The sequence below is a fragment of the Lactuca sativa genome, chromosome 4, assembly GCF_002870075.4.
Source record: "Lactuca sativa cultivar Salinas chromosome 4, Lsat_Salinas_v11, whole genome shotgun sequence".
Classification (NCBI taxonomy): Eukaryota; Viridiplantae; Streptophyta; class Magnoliopsida; order Asterales; family Asteraceae; genus Lactuca; species Lactuca sativa.
Window position 1 is genome coordinate 230146303 of NC_056626.2, and position 13068 is coordinate 230159370.

General features: G+C 39.8%; 1 protein-coding gene across 1 annotated transcript; it reads right to left on the reverse strand.

Annotated features, from left to right (window-relative positions):
* Positions 1 to 216: 216 nt before the first annotated feature.
* LOC111913810 (peroxisomal membrane protein 11A) lies at positions 217 to 1342 on the reverse strand. Its single transcript, XM_023909525.3, has one exon. It carries the CDS (start codon positions 1165 to 1167, stop codon positions 394 to 396), a length of 774 nt encoding a protein of 257 aa, XP_023765293.2. The 5' UTR covers positions 1168 to 1342; the 3' UTR covers positions 217 to 393.
* Positions 1343 to 13068: the final 11726 nt, after the last annotated feature.

Here is a 13068-nt window from a genome sequence, read left to right on the forward strand (position 1 = left end):
TTCCACTACCGAAACAAATGCTACAAAAGCAATCCGTAGTATCAAAACAATGGTTTCTTAGACAACTAAACATTTTAATTCCAATCATAGGCTATTTTTTAATTTAATAACATTATTTAATGATATTTAATTATTTACAATGTGTAAAATGAACAAAAAGTAATGATAGTTCAAGTGTTCAACAATGAGTCTTTGATTTGGTAATAAATTCCATCATTATGCAAATCCATATGTTAAAAATATATAAAAAATAATACCCATTACAATGCATATTCTATAAATTCTAAAATAAAATTTAAACAAATTCATATTTAAGAAATTTTGTCCCCAATTGTGACTTGTAGTTTAATCATCAGCATAACCTTTATTGGTATCGATGATCGCCGGCGATCGTTAGCAAGATAACCAATTCTTGTGGGTACTAATGATCGCCGACAACATCCCCGCCGATGCCATCAGTAGCGGTCCAGAAAGCCGCCCCTTGCCGTCGCGAATATCAGCCACTGCCATCAATCCATCCGCCACATCTTGAACCACCGAAAGCTTCTTCAATAACTTCTTTTCCCTCAATTTCTTCAACTTCTCCTCTTCGCTTTTCGTAGAATCTCCTCTCGTATCCATAATTTCGATACTCGATAGCAAACAAGCTTCATCCTTCGAAATCCCCTTCAAATCCCTAGTTTTCAAACTAATACTTCCGATGTATCCAATAAATTCAGCCCACGCACTAATTATTTGTAGATTTCGAGAGTGCTTGCCATCGATGAGCCCTGATTTCGCTAACCAAACGAACTGTTCGACGAAATAATACAAACCCTCGCCGCCGTACGCGATGACGGCGAGTATAATATCTTGTCTGGTTTCGAGTTTTGCAGAGCGGAAGGAATTGACGTCTTGGATGAATTTGCCGAGGCGGAAGGCTTTACGGCTGAGTCCGACGCTGGATTCGAAGCTCTTGAGGCGGCGGTGGAGGGGGTGGGTGGTGGGTATGGAGTCGGAGGATAGGATGATTTTGGTGGCGTATCGGGAGATCTTGAGGAGCTTGTCGACGCCGTCGCGTTTGGAAAGGTATGCTTCGAGGTGGAGTAGGAAGTCTCGGTTGACTTTGGTGGGGTTTGATTTTGTTTTGATTAGTGAAGATGAAAGGTCCGATGAATGGGGTTCCATGGCGGAGGAGGTGCGGGAGGCGACGGCGATGATCGAATTTGACGCTATCGCTAATCGTTGACGGTGTCTTTAGATGTAAACAGGATTTGAGGATTGCTTCTTGAGTTGCGTGCCCAATATTGTTCAATTTGAAGCTTGACTAACTCATTTTATGTTTTTCTAAAAATTGTTATTGTTGTTATTATTTAGTATTTTCTTGAAAAATATATATATATATTAACTATCATATCTGGAATAGATTTAATACATATTTATTACATAACTAGTTGTTACACCTATGTGATACATTAGTTTATCTAAAAAAATAAACACCTAAGAAAATTTGAATTTATAAATTTTTTTTATTTAATTAGGGTAGATGAAGTATTTATTTATCATTTAAATTTATAAAAATAATTTAAATAAATAAACAATTAAAATAATTGGATTTAATTTAGAAGTAATGAAATTATAAAGAAAGTTGCATTAATAAATTTGATATGCATTTATTATATATTTATTACATTTAAATATTATATGAAATTTTATTAAATGAAAAAACCATAAAATGACATGTGGATATCATTTAATCAACAAAATGACATGTGGCATAATACATTAGAAGATGACATGTGCCAAAATCATCATTATTTATTAGGGTAGATGAGTAAATTACACGAATCGTCCATCGTCTAGGTGCCAAAAAGCACGTTGAGTTCCTATTTTCAAAAATTAACTCGGACCGTCCCTGTATAATTGTTTTTCATTCGAGTCGTCCTTGTGGACATAAAATGACATTTTTACCCTTAATAATTTCTTTTTTAATTTTTAGTATGTATTTATCATTTTTTTAGATTACAAAAAAAAAACAAAACAAAACAAAATACCCTACCAATCAACCCACACCTCCCGGCTCCCCCTTCCCCTTCATTTCCCCCTTTCCTTCTACATCATTGAAACCAGGTCTCTAGATGAAGGCCACCATCCACCGCTCCATCTCTACTTCTCCATTCGCCGCATGTCCACCATCGTCTAAGATTTGCACACCATTCACGAAGTCGCCGACAACCATGAAGTTGTCGGAAACCACAACCACACATCTCTTCTCTTTCTTTCTTTGTCATCATTGTAGCAACCATCACCGCCTCCATCTGCGTTCAAAACCACCACCCCCTTCATCTGCGCACAACCATCACCATTTTCTCCCGCACCCCTCGCCTGACAGAAATGGAAGAATGAATCTACTTTTTTTCGCCTCTACGTCCGTTTGAAACCCTAGATCGGAGGTAGGGATGAGATTTAGAACTGGAAAACCAGAGCGGAACCGTTAGAACCGGAATATATAGAACCGATTTCGGTTCCGGGTTTAAAAATTGGCTTTATCCGGGTTCCGGGTAATCCGAGTTTGGGTCCATCGGGTCCGGGTAAACCGGATCTAAAAACCAGAACCGATGTTTGGAACCGGAACCCCTTTTAGGGCCGAAACTTGTTTTTGTGAAACGTTTAAAAGATATATATCTCATCTGTTTCAACTCCGATTGACATGCGGTTTTTCCAACATGTAGTTTAGAGTTTGTACATGATTTTAGACTATAAATTTGCCATTTCTAGTATTATATTCATTGACTTACAGTCCTCCAAAGTCGATATATTAAAGCTGGAAGTTTTTAGTTTTTCAATTTTTTTGTATTCGGTGAAAGTTTTAAAACATGTATATCTAATTCGTTTGAAGTCGGATTGACATGTGGTTTTTTCCAACTTGGAGTTTACAGTTTGTACATGAGTTTAGACTATAATTTTGTCATTTTTGGTTTAACATTCAATGATTTACAGCCTCCGAAGTCGGGATATCAAAACTGAAAATTTTCAACTTTTCAGCTATTTGTTTTTGTATTTTGTATTATGTGAAAATGTTAACACATGAAAATATCATTCATTTAAAGTTGGATTGACATGCGGTTATTTCCAGAGTGTATTTTAGAGTTTGTACATGATTTTAGACTATACTTTTATTAATTTTGGTTTCATATCCAATGAGTTACAGTCACCCAAAGTCGGGATATCAATATGAAAATTTTCAAAGTTTAACCCACTAAGTAGTAAGTAATTACCAAAAAATTCCGTTTTTTCTGGCTTTTCCGGTTCTAAACCCACTTTATCCGGTTCCAACCTACCCACTTTGATGTTTCCGAGTTTTCCGGTTCTAGACCCACTTTACCCGGAACCGAACCAGAACCAGTTCCTATATACCGGTCCGGTTTCCGGTTCTACAAAATCCCGTTAACCGGTTCCGGGTTTTCCGGGTTCGGGTCCATCCGGTCCGGGTTTGGACCCACTTTCATCCATAATCGGAGGTACATTCCGCCAGAGTAATATGAGACGGTTCTGTGTTGAATCAAACTCGACCGAGTTTCAACCTTGAAGAAATCAAGTCTGCCGTTACTCACCTCTTTGGAAAAAAACCAAATCTAACACCACGTGGAGTGTAGATCTGCGAATAGGTGGTGATGTTGGTGTTTCCGTCTTTCTTGCTTCGGCTGGTGTTTCTACAAGGCCTGGTGGTCGACGGTGGTGGCTTTAGGACCCTTGGTAAGAAGGAGGGGATAAGGGGTTATCGACGGTGTTTTTGAAAGAAAAAGAGGTGGTGGCCAACCATGGTGTGTGGTGGTCCGACGGTGGTCATTAGTGGTGCTAACTTGTCTGGTGGTGGTGATGATTTTGCTTTAGCGGAAAGTGGGTTTAGAAGGGAAGGGGTTAGATAAGGTGGGAGGGATAAGGTTTTTATTTTATTTTGTATATTATTATTAGTTGTAAGAAAAATAAAATAAATCAAAAATAAAATAAAAATGGCAAAATAGTCATTTCATGTCTCGTAAGGGATGAAACGTGTAAATTTAAACTAACGAGGGATGACATGTGCAACTTTTAACCAAACGAGGGACGATCCAAGTTAATTTTTGAAAATATGGACTGAATGTGCTTTTTAACGTCTGGTCGATGGACGTTTTGTGTAATTTATTCTTACATAATTAAAGTCTTATGGCGTCTCTCCAGGATTTAAGTTTCATTACAGAGATTATGATTCTTTCACATAGAGTTAATTTTACTTCATTCATGAAAAAAATGTATACGAACATTTATACCCTTTAATTTAATTAACAAATAATGAAAAAGAAAAAGATCATAATTTCCAAATGATGAACGAAGAGAGAATACGAACGTTTCATTCTTCCTTTGGTGTTGCTTTTTCACTCTTCAACGGCTACTTCTTCCTCCCGGTTTCAAATGGAGTGAACTTATATTCATCTCTGTTGCTTCATACTTCCGCTTCAGCACAACTTCGTGACTTGGAATTCTCGTCTATATGCTCTAAAAATTGAGGATCTCTTCCCATCATTCATCCAAAAAGCAATTGGTGGATGTGTGTGTTCCCGTCATATGATCCAGTCGATGGGTGTATATGTGTGTTCATCTGCAATTCCCATCAGTTTGCTCCAATTGAAGGTCCCTCCTTGATGTAGACTATTCGTCGGTGTGTCTCTACAATTTCGATGTGCATTCATCGGCAATTACCGATCAATATATGTGTGTGTTTGTGTGTTCGTCTGAAGATAATTTGATGAGGTAGGTTGTTTTTTGATTATCGGAAGTTCCTTTTTAGCCTCTAATTGTTATCTTAATTTAATTATCACCGATCAATATTGCTTAGTTTTTCAATGTTGTGCATGTAGACTCAAATCACTTTTGTGGTTATTTTGCAATGATAAGTTTACGACGTGATGAACCTTTGAAAAAAAAAACACTTAGCAAGTGCAAGTTTCTTGTATGATGAACCTTTGAACTTGCAGGATGAATTGAATCATTTGTTGTGGTTGTTTCTTTTTGTGATTATGTAGAATAGCTAATGGGTATAAAAAGGAAACCAATGATCTTTATTTTTTATTGTTTATTAATCATTAATTATATAAAATGGTATAAATGTCAGCAAACATTTTTTTTAGTAGACTAATAAAAAATTTCGGTGGAAAAATCACCTCCCATAGACAAAAGATGTAGTTTATGGCTAGTATTTATGAATATTATTTAGAAGTTACGTTAGTCGTTTAAAAAAAAAATGATTAAAAATATCAAATAAGAACAAGTAAGTATTAAATTTTCCAAAAATAAAAGGATGTTGCAGCTTCCTTAAATCGAAGACATTTGGATATGAACGGAAAATTAGATAGTTAGAAAGCCATAAATATGTCAAATGTCCCTAAAGTTACTTATTTATTATATGTATAAAACTATGGCTATATTTTGCGCATCACAATTAGTTGATAAATTACTTTATTTTTTGAGTTTTTTTTTACATGTTTGGCAAGCCAAAAAAATAGCTTATAAACTAGTTTTCTTAAAAGCTACTTAGGTGTTGTTTGTTTTTTTGGAAAAAACTTCTTCTGACCTCTTCTTATTGTTGTGCGGCGCAGCACACGTGCAACAATTTTCATCTCGCAGCTGTTTGTTTTTTAGAAGTCATCAGAGTCAAAAACCTATGCGCATGCTCTGTTTGGCGCAACATTTGTACTGCTTCTTCCAACCTCTTCTTCTTTTTTTTCTTGCTGAAATTTTGATTATATGTTGTTGAAATTTTATTTCATTTTTTTTTTCGTTTTTTTTTTGTTTTTTTATATTGAATAATGATAGATTCTTGATGAAATATCATTATTTTTTACTAAATATCTTTATTTTTTTGTTGAAATATCATTATTTTTTTATTGAAATATCATTAATTCTTGCCGAAATGTTATACATTATTAAATTTTCCGTATTAAAAAACTATTTTTGATTTATAAAATTAGTTTATTTTAATTTTTTAATATCTGTAACAGTATGCTGATGTTAAAAAAACGAATACGCTTCTTATTACAGTCTACAGCCGTTTGGTCCACCTCTTCTACTGCAGAGGGTTGCAGAGGTGGTCCGCAGACATCATGAATTTTTGCTTCAAAAAATCAAACAACACCTTAGACTAGTTTTTAAAGTTTTTTTTTTAAATTTTCCAAATATATCTCTTAATTAATTATAGAAAACATATTTTTTAAATGTCTTTTAATGTTATTTTTATATTTCAGCTAGCTGACCAAACATCATTTTTTTTACCAACTAGTTATTCAGCTATTAACTAATTTTTCATATATTTCAACTAGCTTTTCAGCTATCAGTTATTAATACGTCCTACTATACTCAAGTAGGGTGCATCCTGGTCCCTGACCATCTCAGTCCCAACTAACAACCTGCTCATGATATATCATTTCTCACGGCAGACACACTGCCAAAAACTCTGGTGGAAGATCGCCATCAATGTCAACCCGCATGGTTTACTCCTAACCCCAAAACCGAAGTCTCACACCTCTTATGTTTCCCACAGGAAGCGGAAATAGCACCACTCAGGTCACAGAAAGTGTCCCCTTTCTCTCGGCTGATTTCTCCTCTCAAGTCGTAATCTTCCATAAAAACCATCTCTACTCATCCTTGAGTCTTGCGACTACATATGACATCTTACCAAAAATATTTGAAATGCTCTTGACCTCCCTCTCAAGGGATGCCTCTTCTGACTCAATCATGGCCCTCAGGCCTAAAACCTCATCGCGCCCAATCTCCGCATACTCAATCATGACCGGATAACCGGAGAACCACAAGCGTCATTTACTACGAACCATGGTACTCAACCCATGACGTCTATTCTCAATCTGCTAAGACGCATGGTATTCGAACCATGACATCCCCCCTCAATCTGCTGCGATGCATGGTACCTGAACCATGACATCACTCCTCAATATGCTCCGATGTATGGTACCCGAACCATGACATCACTTCTCAATCTGCTCCGATGTATGGTACTCGAACCACAACATCACTCCTCCATCTGCTACGGCGCATGGTACTCGAACCATGACACTACTCCTTGGTCTCTCGTCCCCACTTGTTTCCCTAGTACCCTAAGGATTCTTACTTGGACTGCTCACTGATCTGGTGTCTTCAGTAGTACGGGCCCTATACTACCGCTCACACCGCATCAGTATTCACCCCAAGTCCTCCTCCTAGGATCCCAGATCACAAGCACTCTGATCTCGCTATGCATAGTCTAATCTCTTGCAGACCTCTCGTAAGCTCCTCACTGCTACCTACTCACTCTCAAGCATCTCATAGCAGCAGAAATCTCCTAGGCTAAGACATCACAAATCAGGCCACTCTAGTCCTAATATGATTACCTAGCCGACTCTAACATGCATTTTATATCATATCAAAACTCATAACACATAATGTAAGAGTATTTTGGGGATTCACCGTTCGGGCGCTGGCTGACCGTACACACCTTCCACTCTGTTTTCTTACAAAACCTCTTTTTCTTTTTAGAAAAATTTAGTTTTTATTTGAAAATTTCTCAAATCCTCGGTTTGAGTTCAAATACGCCCGAAGGTGCATCCGAATCCCTCAAACCAAGGCTCTGATACCAACTTGTAACACCGTAAAATTTCAAAATAATTTTTCATTTTCAAAAACACATAATGTATCACACCACAATTTCAAATCCATAATCAATAGTGTTTTCAAAACAAATCCCAAGATCTCTACACATAATAAACTCCATCGGTGTGTGTACGTGTCACGCCGTCGCCTTCCCACGGTCCTCGCTAGTACCTGAGACATCAACACAACAACTGTAAGCATAAATGCTTAGTGAGTTCCCCAAAATACCATATACCACAAATACGCCACTCAAGGCTAAACTCGACCCTCTGGTCAAGATGTATCAGCGAGACCCTCCAGTCCCGTAGCTCGTCGGACCCTCCGGTCCAGTCATAGCTCATTGGGCCCTCTGGCCCGGTCTGAATCGTTGGACCCTCCGGTCCGGTCTATATCGTTGGACCCTCCGGCCCGGTCTACACAATCATACAACATACATATAACACATAGCACGTAATCTCATACATAGCACATAAGACCCTCTGGTCACCTCATAATACCACTCAAGGTAACGTATAGTGAGAAGACTCACCTGGCACGAAGAATCAACCTCCAATCATGCTGCTTGCCAAACACCGACCTCTAACTCTGTGTCAAATCCCACAATTAACCGAATCAGGAACCAAGTCCAATTTCTCAATTACCAGGTCTAAAGATAGACCATCTACCAGTCCATTACGGTCTAAACCCATTAGGCCCACTAAGGCCCAATAATAAATGGGCTTTCCCCAAGGCCCAACCTCAACCTACAAGACAAGCCTAACATGAGGCCCAAGACATCAATTTAATTCTCTATTCACAGGCTCCACTAAGCAGGCCCAAGGATTCCGACCCAACACTTAAAGCCCAAAAGATCACCTAGCCCAAAAGCCCACAAAGGGGTTACGCAGGGCGTACCTCTCTTGGTACGCTCAACGTACTCAAGCATGCAAAAATCTGATCGGGGACCTCAGCCCAGTACGCGGGGCGTACTAGGATTACGTTGGGCGTACTCTTAGTTTTTCTTAAATCAATTTCTGGGTCTTAACCCATTAAGACCTTAACTTATCTCTTGGATCTGGACTTCCTAACATCTCTTACTCCATAAAGTTATCGACTTTAAGCCTTTGCATGGCTGATGAGGTCACAACACATAAGAACTCTTACTTTCTTAACCCAAAATGCTCATAACTCATCATTTTTATGGTTCTTCATCACTAGATACACTTAAAAGGACAGGTTATTAAGCTTTGGAGTGCATCAACTCATAAAGCCTCAAGCTTGGGACCAAAAACCCTAAAATGGACCCTAAAATGCACAAAACAAAAAGAGAGGGAAAGCTTGGAGCTTTATACCTTCAAATGGTGCTCTAGCCCCAAGGAAGCTCAGATCCACACGGGGCGTACTCTTTTTTGGGCTGATTGACCAGTACACGGGGCATACTCTTGGGTACACTGCACGTACTGGGCTAGTGCCCTGATTTTGGATCAACAGCGTACGTCGGGCGTACGAGCCATGTACGTCGTGTGTACGTGGTTTGTGGGCTTAAGGGATTTTAGGCTTGAGTTGGTATTTTTTTTCCTTGTTTAGGTTCGAGCCTCAAGCCTTTCTGTAGTAGCAGGATATTTATGGGCTTTAGGCCATTTGAAGCTCTTGGGCCAATATTGGGCCTTAAGGTCTTTTGGTTGGGCTTGGAATGGCTTTTTGGGCCTTGGTGGGGTAGGCCCAATGAGGCAAGGATTAAGAAACCCTTTTCCTTTAAAGTTAAGATTTAGGGTTTAGACTCTCGGGTTAGATTATTGACTTAATTCCTGATTAGGGTTTTATACTTGGGTTCTAGTGAGAGGATTTCACAAGTTTGCAGCCTGAGTGTGATTGTCTTTGTGATAATTATCTGTTATGCATGTATTTGCATGATGTCTTTGTGACTCTTCGTTATTATATTATGTGGTAGTGGTAGGGGTCAAATAGACCTGATATCAGTTGAAAGAGACCGAAGGGGTTGAAATTCCTATACATGTTTTACGTTATGCTATGACTTTGTGAATCGCATGCTAGACTAGGGCTAAGGATCTGCTTAGGATTGCATGATAGTATGCTAGGAGAGATGCTTTTTATTTGCCTATCATATGAGCTTGTAGATATGCATGCTAGTATGAGATCAATTATCTGATAGGATGGTCTGTTTAGGTTATGCTCTGACTTGAATTGCTTGATGATCAAATGTTTTGTGCTTTATGCTTTTAAGAGATTTTATTAGTACCAGCTGACTAGTGAACGAATGCATTTGATTACATATTATTGGGATTAGATCATTTTAGAAGGATAGGTTTAACTCTATTGCACAACTTTTGTTTGAGTCCAAAGAAATATATAGTATCGATATTATGTAGTTGTATTCGTGTGGTAGTTGGATGGTATTAGTGATAACTCCTTTTGCTGCTGATAGCAGAGAGTGGTGAGGAAAGGAATCCTAGGGAGTTCCCAATTTATTTCTTTTTGCCTAGGACGCTTGGTAATAAGGGAGGAGTATTAGATGAGATGAGGGTGACTTGGAGGAATCGTGGTAGTCCTTGAGGAGGGTACAAGTAGGTGTGGAAGGTAGTATTGGGTTCGCACTACTGGAAGCACATGATTTATAACCGAGACTAAGAAAACCATGATGAATCTAGGAAGCTCGAGAGTGTGAACCTCTTCGTATGCTTATTGATTGTTTATGTGGTTATGTTTCAGTATGATGGTGACACGTCATAGAGCAGGAGGTTCAGGATATGGATATGGTTCGGGCACGTGCACCAAACCAATTGATGAGGGACTACGTGAGTTCATTGCTTTTGCGATTACTAGAGGCATCCTTGATGCTACCCTGGTGATGTTTGGGTCGATCAAGGACAATATCATCAAGCTGCTGGAGGATCACCTTTGAATCTTCCGGGTCGACCTGGCCGCTAGCCAGTCGGGGACCCGCACTCTCTCCTTCAAGGATTTCAGGGGAAGTGGGGCACCAGACTTCTTAGGGGTGAAGGAACCCATTTTCGCCAGTCATTGGATAACAAACATTGAGTATGACGAGACAATGAGCTTCTGTGCTGAGGGGTCGAAAGTTCTATTTGCTGCGGGATGTCTGAGGGAGCGATCTCGAGATTTGTGGGAGGAGGTTGCCTATACTCTAGGAGCCCCAGCCATTCAGGCCATATCTTGGCTAGATTTTGTGACCTGATTCAGAGAAGAGTTTGCACTAGCTGTTGATGTGAAACATCTAGCAAGGAGTTCCTGGATATGTGACAGATGGCTAAGACTGTGGCGAAGATCACCACCAGGTTCCAGAAGAAAGCTTTATTGATACCCCAGTATGCCATAGACGAAGAGATGTGAAACACTCGGTACCATGATATGTTGAGATCAGATATTTGGGAGTTTGTTAGTTTTTCCCCTCGCCCGACAGTGAATGACATGATATCTAGGGCTCTAGAGCAGGAGATTGATTTGGAGCACCTGGGAAAGCGAAAAGCAGAGCAGGGGCGGATAACTAGGGTTTCGGCAAAGAAACCCAAGGGATTTGATTCTAGATCGAGGCGACAGCAGGGATGGGGCCGTTGTGGCAAGTGCAGCAATACCCATGAGGGAGCCTGCAGGGTGGGTTGTTCGGGGTGCTATAAGTGCGGAAAGTCGGGGCACTTTGGAAGGGATTGTACAGATACGATTAACATCCAGGGATCTGATCTGATTTGCTTCCATTGCAATTAAAAGGGCTACAAGAAGGCCAACTACCAGAGTTTAGCATCAGGAGGACTAGTAGCAGTACATACTTCAACAACTCTGAGGATTACAGATGGTCGCCAGGGTAAGGCGGAGGTGCCCATTGTTCGGATCAGGGCATTTTAGCTCACAACCGAGGAGGCTCGTGCAGCACCCGATGTGGTCACTGGTATGTATTTTTTTCTTCTTCTCTTTTATGTATGTTATATGTCCTACTTATATGTTTGTATTGCTGTTTAGGACCGTTCCTTGTGAATGGTATTCCTGAATTGGTCTTATTAGATTCGGGGGCTACCCGATCTTTTGTATCTGTTACGCTTAGCAAGAGATTTTGCGAGGATCTGGGAGATTTGGATCATCCTCTAGAGGTTGAGATTGTTTATGACCGTACGATGCGAGTATCGAGGGTTCACCGGTGATGTACCTCTGATTTATTTAGTGGGCAGTATTTGATTAAATTGGTTTCAATTCCCCTACACGAGGGCAATGTCATTGTGGGGATGGATTGGTTGAGCCTCAATGGGTCAGTGATTGATTATGGACTTCAGTTGGTATGTGTTCAGACCCTATGTTGAAGAGAGTTCGTGTTCCACAGTAAGGGTGCTCAGCGTGGTCAGACTCTCTATTCGGCAGCCAAGGCCAGGCATTATCTTTAGCAGGGTTGTTCTAGGTTTCTGGCATATGTGATGGATGCCCGGGAAAAGGGTGAGGCGACCATTGATGATGTACCGATTGTTCGGGAATACCCAGATGTGTTCTCGGAGGATTTTTTGGGAGTGCCTCCGAAGAGGCAGGTGGAGTTCCGAATTGATTTGGTTCCAGGAGCGGCTCCGATAGCCAAGGCACCCTATCGGTTGGCATCTCCATAGATGTCACACCCAAAACCAGAATGACATAAATGTTCGGGGGAGGATGACGTCATATATAGTATCACAACAATTGCATACTTGCAATCAAAGTACAACAACCATGATATTGATAATGTATATTTTTACTTCTGTGTTCAAATCAATGTATACTTGACACCAAAATGTATAGCAAAAACTAAAAGACGTGACTACTAGTTCCCTGAGAATACAAGTGGTTTTGAACAAAGAGTGTCAACAATTAAGTTGGTGAGTTCATAAGCATGTTTGTATTTGAAATCTGTCATTTGTTCCTTGAAAATGTATGTGTTTTCTTCCAGAAACTCCATTGGGTTTCTGTGGCGAACTCCACAATCCACGAGTGTTTGTGCTAGATGTTTGGCATTATCAAAAGTAAGTGTGTTTGCAGATATAACGTTTCCTTGGATCGGGAAAGTTAATCCCCATATGTACCTTTCCACTTTCTTGCTTTCCAAGGTGACCATCCCGGGACACTGAATAGCCACGTCACTAAATCTAGCAGTGCAAGTAGCAATGTCGGAGTCTTTCATCGTCAGAACCTAGAGCTCTTGCTCTAGCTTTTGCACCTAGCCCCTCAGGCAGTATTCCGCTAGCATCAAGATTTTTAAGTCTTCCGAGCTCATAGCATTGGCTAGTAGGAGAGTCAACGGTTTGACATAGCCGTTCCACCAGGAGAGGGCTCTATCCATGAAAGTGCAGGTTGCGAATTTGACCTTGCTAGCTTCAGGGCACACACAGATTTCAAACACTGATTCCGTCTTCTTGAACCAGCATGTTAGAGTAATGA

Bases quoted from the DNA above. Each gene is read 5' to 3' on its own strand.
- LOC111913810 (XM_023909525.3), bottom strand. From the start codon at position 1,167: ATGGAACCCCATTCATCGGACCTTTCATCTTCACTAATCAAAACAAAA.